This window comes from Taudactylus pleione, unplaced genomic scaffold (assembly GCF_031769625.1).
Source record: "Taudactylus pleione unplaced genomic scaffold, aTauple2 ptg000345l, whole genome shotgun sequence".
NCBI classification, from domain to species: Eukaryota; Metazoa; Chordata; class Amphibia; order Anura; family Myobatrachidae; genus Taudactylus; species Taudactylus pleione.
Window position 1 is genome coordinate 811,779 of NW_028284746.1, and position 12,345 is coordinate 824,123.

Here is a 12,345-nt window from a genome sequence, read left to right on the forward strand (position 1 = left end):
CCAGCTAATCTTTATCGACTGATTATGCTTAGAAACTAGACAGAGCTTTTACAGTTGAAGTACCTTTTTGCATTGTGGAATTCCTATCTCGCTAAGAAACCTCATTGTGAAGAACTGAAATACATTTAGTTGTGAGCCTGCATGGCATGTCGGGGAAATGCCTAGGTCTTATTGCATTACATCATTATTGAATAGGACACGGCCAAGAAGCATGTCTAAAGATAAGTGGATCCCTCTCCATGACCAGAGCTGAACAAGAACAACGGGTTTTCAGTCATTGATTTATACTTGTACTGAAGCAATTTTACAAACCCCACAAGAATTACACTATGTGAAAAGTCAGCCAAATGGAAATATTTAAAAGCATCTAAAAATCAATCAGAGGCCAAAAAACATAAAAACCAGAGTCCTCGGATATCACCCTTTAAAACTATAAAGCCCTCAGACCTTCTGAAGAGATTTCCCTCATGGGTTAACTACATGAAACCATGGTACCAACTTTATTAGACGACTTAGGAGTTCAATAGGGCAGAGCCATGGTATTTCTAGTGCACGCTTGGCTGCAGACCTCAGTAAACGTTGGCTGCGAGTTACAAAGAGCAACACACAATTTAACGCTGTGCCCATGTCAATGATAAACCAAAATAATGGACAGAAGAAAAGACGGGGGATCTACATTGTTGGCACAGCTTCAGGAAAAAAGGCACAATATAAGCATTCAGAAAATAATAATAAAAATGATCAAAATGCCTCCCTTTATTGTTACATGAAAGAAAGTCTGTGGCAAGCAGCACATGACAGAACAAGTGCATGTGTATCCAAACCTAGTATGTAATGCAATGTAGTAACATAAACTGCTTGTACACTGTATGTCTCTCTGTACAGTTATTATCTCACCCCCTACACATCTAAGAATCTGCTCCAAATACAGAACACTGGAAGCTTCTCTTCACCTAAAAGGTCTCCTGACACTAGATCTGTACATGTAAAAATGAAAGTAAATAACCAATCGCTCTATGGTTACGTTCACTTATGGAGACAACTAGTGTGGTCATACAGAAGCAGCATGTGCATAGTGTAAAGCTGGCCACACACTAGACCAACTTTCATCCAACCATCCAACTTGATAGGTTGGAATGAAAATCTGGTAAGGTATGAAAGCAAATAACAATCAGCAATTTGCTCCCAATGGCCGAAAAATGGACAAAAACTGTTGTTTGAACAAATTGTTTAGATGAAACATTTAACAAACTTGTCTGACGACCATTTTCATCTGTTTTCTGGCATTAAAGAGCAAATGGCTGATCATCAGTTACTCCCATACATTACCAGATTTTCATTCCAACCAATCAACAAGTTGGATGCAAGTTGGTCTAGTGTGTGGCCAGCTTAAGAAAACTGTGTTATGACCCAAGTCAGAGAAACTAGCAAATCAAATCTATTGCAATACAGTGCGGATATAAAAGCACTTTCAGTGTAGAGTTTGTACATAGGTATGCAAAACTAAGGATGCAGGGAATGCTTCAAATTCTGGGACTAAACTGGATTATAATGATTCTGTGTAGTGTCTAAAGCTACATATTCTACAGACACAACATTATCATTACATACAGTATTACAATTCTGCTTCTTGGCCACGGGGCAAAGAGAAGATTGTAAGGGCTGCATAGCTAACAGACTTCGTGGAGGTTCTTATGTGTTTACTCAACCACTCAAATGTATTTAATTTATGTTCCTATGGAACTTTTACGTGTATAATATACTCTTCAGAAAATGTTTAAACATATTATATTTTCCTGTAGATGGCAAGCCTCCGTGGTTTCTTTCCTGATATGTGAAGCTTTTCCCCTAATGTGACAAATTGTGTTACCGTCAGCCGACTGGCTGATTACTGCTCACGCGTGACCCACAAACGACTGTAACGCTAGATATTGTTCCTATTGAAATTAATAGGTTCATTATAAGACTACAATAAAAAAAATATAAAGTGGACTGAAGATAAATTCACTAACAAATTACAAATAAGATGGAAGTTATCTAGCAACCGGGAGATGAATGGCTGATTTGTCCAATGTGACCACCAATGTGAGTGTTCAAAATGGCCGAAGATCCCATTATTCAACCCCCAGCATGTGTGTGGACAACTTTAGCGAAGGCTTGACCAAATGCAAGCGATCAATAAAACCACACAAAGCTATTCATCAGAAAAGTGTGCTATAGAAGATTGCATAAAAGTACAATTAAATAACAAAAACCCAAACAGCTGTGGCAGGAGATCAGCCTGTGGAAACAACGTGCATAAAATCACTGTTGTGCCTAGGGAGAATGACCTGAAAAGCGGATACAGAACAAGCCTTCCTTTACATCAGAGCGACAGCAACAAATATTGAGTATTGTATTCGGCACTCACCTGCCAAAATTAGCTGGCAAAAAATCAAGAAAAGCATCATTTAGGTATAACTGAGTCAAGTTTAACAGCTGGGAAAACCCATCTGGGAGTCTATGGAGAGATACAAAATACAAACAACATAATTACTGAACAGGAAATATTTTGATTCTACTGAAAATTACCAATACGCTTTATGAAAAAAAAAAACATTGCGACAAAATGATTAATAGTGAATATAAACTGATCACATTAGGCAGCTCTGTATAACAGACAGTAAATGTAGTTATAGATCGTTTAGACCAGATTTAAAGTAAAAATAATGCAGAAGTAGGTGGTAAAGCATAATGCATGTGCAATCAAATCAGCTTTCATCAGTCTACTGTTCTTACATTTAGGAGATGGACAGAGACGCGATTTAGAAAATGCATATTTTATTTTGAAACAGAAAAACAGATGTACGTGTAATGTTTTTACAGCTGAACCACAGTATTACTGCAGGAGGACAGCATTATACATGCACGTTACCCTGGCTGAGCGTAGACTGTCCCTCCGAGAAGTGTATCATTCTAAAACACCTGTATACATTACACATGACTTTACAACAAAGCTGATGGGGTGTACAGACACATCCGACTGACCTCAGTGACAAGAAGCTGGTTCTGTGTCCAATTTGGCAACCAATGTACGTGGACAAATTATACAGCCCTGTTGCTATAGGTCAAGAAGTGAACACCTGATTGGTTGCTATGTGTTACAGGACATGGTTTCGGTTTGCTCTGCATAGTGCCTCTCCTCATATAACAGGTAAGTATATTTTACCACAATTAACAAAAATGTTTTGGCTGGGGTGATAAATATTTTGTTAAAAAAACAGCACCCCAACCTGATTTCTAACTCATATTTTGTGTATATCACAAGTTTTAATGATCCAGCAAGCAACATTATTAGGTAGATAATATTACAGTTTCAGCAAGAAAATGCAGGTCTTCATTAGTGCTAACATTTATATTCAAGTAACACGATTTAAGTTGCACGGTGAGGAAATCTGAAAGCAAAAACTACAACAAATATTAGAAACAGTAATTGTGTCATTGATCATATAAAAGGGCCAAAAAACCAGCAACAGAAAAAGATTCATCTTTTCATTATAAACCCTGTTCTGCATGTAGGCTTTCCTAATAAATGCATCATGCATTGCTGACTTGACACTAATGGTGATTTAGCGTACATTACACACGAAGGACAATTAGCACAGCCCATTTGCGTTGCAGGGAGCCCTGATATACTGTTCAATTCCTGCAGTTTCTTTAGAATGAATCAATGAGATCATGTGACCTGCTGCGATCGCTTGATTGGATAGCAGGGAAAAGCAATTCTGCTGACTGTTCAATAATCCATTTGCCATTAAATGAAGAAAAGGCCTTTGAAAATGCACAGGAACAAACATCGGGAAGGGCCATAAGGGGTTCGAGTCTTGATTTCTGAGCCCATGTTGCTGCGCAGTGTTCACTAATAATCACTTATTCCCCCTTAGCTGCTAGTAACATGTCACAAAGCTCTTAATTAACTTTCCTCCAGTAAATGAATCAGAGCCTTAGCAAAGCCACATTCTTCATGGGAGAAGGAAACTGCAGAACTTTTATTGCAACTGTAATTGAGCTGGAATAAGATTTAAACAATTAAATGATTTATTCAGAATTTAACTAAATTATAATAAAAACTTTAAAAAAACACACAGCAATAAACTTTAAAATCACACAGCAATAAAAGGCAAAGAAACCAAATTCTCAGACCTAATTAGAGCAGGAATTAGTAATAAAAGGATTTTTTAATACCTCCCAGTACTCACTTAGAAATTGGATTGACGCTTGCTTCGACGATTGTCAAAACTTTACAATTCTTAATATTTTCTGGAAACTCCTGTATACCTGTAAATAACAAAAGTATTTCTTAATTGTGCTCACAAGTGTTCAGCTTAATCCCAAAAACATAGTCAGGTGCATAAATATTGGGACATTGACAGAATTTTCATATTTTGGCCCCTATTCACCACCACAATGGCTTTGAAATGAAACAAACAAGATGTGCTTTAACTGCAGACTATCAGATTTAATTTGAGTGTTGTCGAAGTTGGATTATTGGCTGAGACAAGATCAGTTTAATATTGGATCGCAAGACGCCATCTTGGAAATGAAATTGCAAGACGCCATTTTGCAAATGGCCGCCCAAGCGCCATTTTTAATAAACTCACCATTTCTCATACACACATTAATACGCACAATTGCGCAGTTAACTAGTCGCATATTAGCGAATACATAAGATCCTGTATGAAAACGCCGAATATTAGCTTCATGCGTATGCATCTGCCCTAAGTTAATTAGCGTCTTTACATCAAACCCCACATATTCACACATTACATATTCACATACAAGGTTCCATAAGCTTTAAAAAGTATAAGATTCAAGTATGCACATTTACTATAATTGCTATGAAATAAAGATTATTTTGTAACTAAGGTTTTATACGTGATAAATAAGCCATGTTTGGTATTGTACTGATGCGTACTCTCTCAACAGTATTCCGGTAACATCAAAGTAGAGATCGCAACAGGCATTCTCAACTTATGGACCGCAGAGACTTCAAGCAACAAAATGTACATTATATGACCAACTGTTAGAATTTGCATGAGGCGGGAAACCAGAGACCACCAGTTGTTAGAACTGGACTGTGTCTATTTGAACCAACCTGTTAGATGCCTTGTAACATATGCCCTCTCCTTTAGGACCAATGGTATTAGCAACAAACGTCTCTATTGTGTTGCCTATTTCTGGGGGGGGAAAATAAGTGTGCTCTGACCATGGGTTTCTAGTCTTCGTGCTGAATGCTGACTGACGAGGGGTTTCTTGCTGATGCCTACATCTGGTCTAGAGCGCTGCGTATGTATAACTGTACTTGGGTCTGTATAATTCCTTTGCGCTAAATTGTACTTATAACTAGCGTGTAACTGACTGTACTTTTACTTGAATAATACTTTGTGCTTTGAAACCACAGGTTCTAGGTCTGGAGTCTTTATTTACTGTATAACCGCGTACGCAAAATAGCGTCATCCTCAGAGGTTTATAGGCAGGATATCAGAAGGTATAGGCAGGGGTGTATAGAGGTTCAAAGGCAGTATCGTTAGGGTAATTACATCCAAATCAGGTGAACGGTGTAGTATTTACAACAGTTTCTTCTATATGTGCCTCCCACTTTTTAAGGGGCCAAACGACATAGGACAAACTAAACAATCCTAAAGCTAACTTTCACTTTTTAATACTTTGTTGCAAATCCTTTGCAGGCAATTACAGCCTGAAGTCTGGAACGCATAGACATCACCAGATGCTGGGTTTCATCCCTGGTGATGCTCTGCCAGGCCTCTACAGCAAACGTCTTCAGTTCCTGCTTGTTCTTGGGGCATTTTCCCTTCAGTTTTGTCTTCATCAAGCGAAATGCATGCTCAATCGGATTCATGTCAGGGGATTGACTTGGCCATTGCATAACATTCCACTTTTTAGCCTTAAAAAACTCTTTGGTTGCTTTTGCAGTATGCTTCGGGTCATTGTCCATCTGCACTGTGAAGCGCCGTCCAATGAGTTCTGAAGCATTTGATTGAAAATGAGCATATAATATTGCCCTAAACACTTCAGAATTCATTCTGCTGCTTTTGTCAGCAGTCATATCAATAAATACAAGGGAACCAGTTCCATTGGCAGCCATACTTGCCCACGCCATGACACTACCACCACCATGCTTAACTGATGAGGTAGTATGTTTTGGATCATGAGCAGTTCATTTCCTTCTCCATACACTTCTCTTCCCATCACTCTGGTACAAGTTGATCTTTGTCTCATCTGTCTATAGGATGTTGTTCCAGAACTGTAATGGCTTTTTTAGATGTTGTTGGCAAACTCTAATCTGGTCTTCCTGTTTTTGTGGCTCACCAATGGTTTACATCTTGTGGTGAACCCTCTATATTCACTCTTGTGAAGTCTTCTCTTGATTGTTGACTTTGACACATATACACCTACCTCCTGGAGAGTGTTCTTGATTTGGCCAACTGATGTGAAGGGGTTTTTCTTCACCAGGGAAATAACTCTTCTGTCATCCACCACAGTTGTTTTCCGTGTTCTTCCGGGTCTTTTGGGGTTACTGAGCTCTCTGATGCGTTCTTTCTTTTTAAGAATGTTCCAAACAGTTGATTTGGCCACACCTAATATTTTTGCTACCTCTCTGATGGGTTTTGTTTTGATTTTTCAGCCTAATGATGGCTTGCTTCACTGATAGTGACAGCTCTTTGGATCTCATATTGAGAGTCGACAGCAACCGATTCCAAATGCAAATGTCACACCTAGAATCAACTCCAGACCTTTTACCTGCTTAATTGATAATGAAATAATGAGGGAATAGCCCACACCTGTCCATGAAATAGCTTTTGAGTTGATAGTCCCATTACTTTTGGCCCCTTAAAAAGTGGTAGGCACATACAGAAACCGTTGTAATTCCTACACCGTTCACCTGATTTGGATGTAATTACCCTCAAATTAAATCTGAAAGTCTGAAGTTAAAGCACATCTTGTTTGTTTCATTTCAAAGCCATTGTGGTGTTGAATAGAGGCCAAAATATGAACATTCTGTCAATGTCCCAATATTTATGCACCTGACTGTATATGTGTAATTATGTATAAAGTATACACATTAGAAAAACAAGTATACAACATGTGTTTGATTTAAAGCAGGCTGGACACAGGTGGTCATTTATTAACTTTGCTGAAAGGTTGAAAACTGTACTGAAAGCTTCACAGCAAAATCAGCAGTGATCTAGTGCCCAGTGTAAAGGCACACATCCACTAGACCAGGGCTCGACAAATCCCAGGGGTCAGGTTGCATGGCTACCAGATTTCGCTGCCAGGCTACCAGATTTGCAGTGTGGGAGGAAGCAGATCCTCATCAGCTCTGGCAGAGATTCTTGCCTATAGTATTGCGGTGTTCGTGCATCTGCTGAGTGTTGCCTGCGGTGACTGCTGTGCCTCTGTCCGTCCCGGCTTGCACTGATGACTCCTCTCCATCCTGGCCTGCTCTGATCCATGTTGTCTGTCCCAGTCTATGCTGATCCTGCTATACGTCCTGGTTGTCTACTGTCTCCTATCTCCGGCTGCATAGAGCTCTCCGGTAGAAGGGTCTATGCGTGGCCAGGGATTGCCAGACGGCTTCAGAGGGATACTGGTGTGACTATGAGGGGAGGGGGGTTTTGTTGTACTTTCCAGCACCATTGTTTTATGTGAAATGTGGTCTGTTATTACTGGAGGGTGGAGCACGGGGTGCCGTGCAGAGCAGTAAAGTGGCGTCCATTTTACGTAGTCATTCAACTGTCACCATTTTGTGGACTAGTATAGTGTGTATAACACACAGAGCTGTGCTCCTTACTTTTTTGGGGGGCGGTGGTCTGGCTCCTACATTTTAGAAAAATTTTTCAAGCCCTGCACTAGACGATTAACTTGAGCAATTGAACAATATTTAGTTCTTGTTCAATCATTCAATAATCATTTGCAAATCGTTCACTATGTCTAAAACGACCTGCGATGCGCGCTCCCGCTGGTCATTTTAGACATTTGTCATCGGCCAAACAAGCTGTACGACCTGACGATAACGTCAGGTTGAGCATGTAAGGGACGATTGATGTGCCTACACGAAATGACTGCTCGTTCAGTGTAGGCACAGCACAAACTGACCAACGACTGCACGATTACAATGTCGTAATCGTGCAGTCATTTTGAGGTCTTCTAGTGGATGTGTGCCTTTAGTTAACCAATGACATCATATGTGTGATTAATTGCTAGTTTTACTGCAAAATTTGCAACTGCAAGCAAAGTTTTTACATTAGTGTTAAACCATGTGAACCTGTCACACTAACCCACCCACCCCATATAAGGAATGTAAATTATAAATTATAGTAGTCTATTAACATAATTTAAAAAAAAAAAAAAGTAAAACAAGAACATATCAATAGATGCTAGCAATATTAGCGCCCTGTTTGGGTGGAATTAAGCACACAGTAATTTGCAACAGATCTTACTGGTCAACTAAATTTAGGGGAGAACCAACTGTGAGTTGCATCACACATCGTTTTACCGCAGCTAAAGCGACGTTACCAATTCTGTTATATATCCAACATTGTTCCTGGAATAGTACTAAACATCCCTCATTGTTACTCGTACCGCCCATCCACTAGGTGTGGGGATAGGATGTGGGAGACCAAAGATGCCTATAAGGTACATAAGAGGTAAAGTGGCCTTCCTCTGCCGTTACCATCACAACTATGGTATGTTATATCAACAATTAAAAAGGGTTACATTATGTGATCACCATTTAATTCCGAAATTTGGATCTATACACAGCATAGCAAAAAGGAATAAGAGGTACTGGGAATTTTTTTTTGGCTTGTAATGCTCATTGCATACTCTTGACCCTGAACTGGGTTGGGCAACCTATGCAATTCCAGCTGCTGTGTAACATCCCAACATGTACTGCCACAGTTTTAGCATGCCCCAACAAAAACTGTGGCTGGGCAGGCTGGGGTGTGTTGTTCCGCAGAAGATTGAGTACTACAGCTCGCATACCGATGATCTAGAATATACTTTACATACTATTTATATTGCACCCAAGGCAATAATTACGTTTATAATAAAGGGAAAAAAAATAATAGGATTTTGATACTTACCGATAAATCCCTTTCTCCGATTCCACAGGGGACACTGGAGCCTCAGTACAATGGGGTATAGGAGTGTGTTAACCGGGAGCTGGTACCTTTAAATAAAAAACTACTTGTAGCTAGCTCCTCCCCCTCTATACCCCCCCCCAGGTCAGTCTAAAAACAACTGTGCCTGAGGGGAGCTGGAAAGTAAGGAGAAGGAGACAGAAAAGCTACATTAATCACATATACATAAGAAAACAACATATACATGCAAACAAGAACAGGTCAGTCAGACAACGCAGCGTCTGAACCTGTAAAACAGTAACAATGCAGGTAGAACAGCGTAGGGAGGGTGTCCAGTGTCCCCTGTGGAATCGGAGAAAGGGATTTATCGGTAAGTACCAAAATCCTATTTTCTCCTTCATCCACCAGGGGACACTGGAGCCTCAGCACAATGGGGACGTCCCAGAGCTTACATCCGGGTGGGAGAGCGCTGAGAGCCCTGCAACACCGCACAGCCAAACTCCGAAGCGGAGGCCGCAAAAGTATCAAAACGATAGAATCCTAGGAAGGTATGCGTGCCTGCCCAAGTGGCTGCTCTACAAAGCTGCTTTAAGGAAACCCCGCGAGCAGACGCCCATGACGGACCTACCGAGCACGTAGAATGCGCCGTAATAGGACCCGGTGGTTGTTTGGAAGCCATCACGTATGCTTGCCTAATAGTGAAGTGAATCCATCTAGAAATGGTCTGTTTGGAGGCCGGCCAACCTGGACGGGCCACATCAAACCGAATGAACAAAGCATCTGATTTACGGAGGGAGGCAGTCCTGTCAACGTAAATCCGGAGTGCTCTGACTACATCCAAGGATCTTGAATTGGAAGAGTCATCCTTAAACACTGGAACCACGATAGGCTGGTTTATATGAAAAGCCGTCACCACTTTTGGAAGAAAAGCCCTTTGAGTACGCAGCTCCACCCTATCTCCATGGAAAATAAGATAAGGAGGGCGGCAGGATAAAGCACTGAGTTCTGACACACGCCTTGCCGAAGCGAGTGCCAAAAGCAGAACCACCTTCCAGGTTAAGTATTTTACCTTCACTCTCTGTAATGGCTCAAAAGGTATCAGACTGGAGGAAGGCCAACACCAAATTCAAATCCCATGGTGCCATGGGAGGCACAAAAGGAGGTTGAATCCTCACAACTCCTTGGAGAAAAGTCTGTATATCCGGGAGCAAAGCCAATTTTCTCTAAAGGTACAGGTATCCGCGTTGTCCATTTTCTTTCAATGAACCAAGACGAAGGCCTGCTGTGAGACCAGCCTGAAGAAAAAGAAGGAGACGTGATACCTTGAAGACTGACGGAGGAGAATTACGTCTCTCACACCAAGCCACATGTGTCTTCCATATGTAGTAATGTTGAGAAGTGACTTCTTTCCTAGCCCGAATCATTGTGGGAATCACACTAGACGGAATACCCTTTTTTCTGAGGATGGCCCTTTCAGTAGCCAGGCCGTCAAACGAAGCCGCCTTAAGTCGCGATTAACAAATGGGCCCCGAAGAAGGAGGTCGTCCTGAATAGGCAGTGGCCACAGCTCGTCTATTAAAAGATTCTGTATATGGGAGTACCACGCTCGTCTGGGCCAATCTGGTGCTATCAGAAGCACCTTGATCCCTTCTCGCTTGATTCTTTGAAGCAGACGCGGAATGAGCGGAAACGGAGGGAATAGGTAGACGTAATGAAACTTTCACGGAACCGACAGTGTGTCCACTGCAGTTGCTTGTGAGTCCCTTGTTCTGGAGTAGTAAACTGGTAGTTGGTGGTTTAACCTTGACGCCATAAGGTCGGCTTGAGGATAGCCCCACCTCAGAGTTAGTTGCTGGAACACCTGAGGATTGAGTGACCATTCCCCTGGATGAACATCCTGCCGACTGAGGTAGTCGGCCTCCCAGTATTCTACTCCTGGGATGATGATCGCAGAAATCGCTACTGCAAATTCCTCTGCCCAAAGCAGAATCCTTGTTACCTCCCTCATGGCGACTCTGCTTTTTGTGCCGCACTGCCTGTTTATATACGCCACTGCAGTGGCGTTGTCCGACTGGACTCTGATTGCCTGCCCCTCCAGCAGCGGATGCGCCAGCTGGAGAGCATAAAATACCGCTCTCAACACTAGGATATTTATGGGCAATCTGGCTTCCTGCTGCGTCCAGTGCCCCTGAAAATACTTTTCCAGAGTCACTGCTTCCCAGCCCCCCCAGGCTTGCGTCCGTGGTGAGGAGGGTCCAATCCCACACCGCAAACCTTTTCCCCGCCAGCAGGTGGGTAAGGTTCAGCCACCAAATGAGAGATGTTCGAGTCTGAGGCGCCAGGAGAACTCTCTGATGGAGAAAGAGGTGGGATCCTGACCACTGGGAGAGGAGATCCAGCTGAAAAGGCCGGGCGTGAAATCTTGCATACTGAATCACCTCGAAAGCCGCAACCATCTTCCCAAGAAGGCGGATACAGAGATGTACAGACACTCGGCGATGTTTTAAGACCAGGCGCACCATATGCTGAATGGAGGCAGCCTTGTCTTGAGGCAGGAAAACTCTTTGCTGCACTGTGTCCAGTATCATTCCTAGGAATAGTAAACGCTGTATAGGGATCAGGGAGGACTTTTTGAAATTTAGTATCCAACCATGTTGCAGGAGGATGCTCTGAGTTAAGCGAATGTCCCTTAACAGCCGAGCTTCCGAAGAGGCCTTTATCAATAGATCGTCTAAGTATGGAACAATGACGACTCCCTGACCATGCAGTAGGGCCATCATTGCCGCCATAACTTTTGTGACTACTCTTGGGGCCGACGAAAGTCCGAAAGGTAGGGCCTGGATTTGAAAATGCGACTCTAAGACCGCAAAACGAAGAAAGACCTGATGGGGGGGGCCAGATTGGGATGTGGAGATAAGCGTCCTTTATGGCTAAGGACACCAGAAACTTGTTCCTGTCAAGACACGCTATAACGGATTGGAAAGATTCCATCTTGAATTTGAAAACTCGAAGATGAGTGTTTAAATCCTTGAGATTGAGTATGGGCCTCATGGAGCTGTCTGGCTTTGGCACCACAAACAGGCTGGAATAAAACCCTTGACCTCTCTGGTGGGTCGGAACATTCACGATTACCTGAGACAATAAAATTTTTTGTATTGTCTCCTGAATTTCTCCTCGTTTTTCTGCAACCAGAGGTAAACCG

General features: G+C 42.0%; 1 protein-coding gene across 3 annotated transcripts in view; it reads right to left on the reverse strand.

Annotated features, from left to right (window-relative positions):
* Nucleotides 1–12,345, reverse strand: part of ERBIN (erbb2 interacting protein) — a 239,454-nt gene that overhangs the window by 67,660 nt on the left and 159,449 nt on the right. For all 3 annotated transcript variants that reach the window (XM_088444049.1, XM_088444047.1, XM_088444048.1), the window contains exons 6-7: nt 4,239–4,317; nt 2,411–2,500 (exon numbers count right to left, since the gene is read on the reverse strand). In XM_088444049.1, the coding sequence (XP_088300175.1) occupies nt 2,411–2,500; nt 4,239–4,317 (169 nt within the window). The remainder of the gene's footprint in view (nt 1–2,410; nt 2,501–4,238; nt 4,318–12,345) is intronic.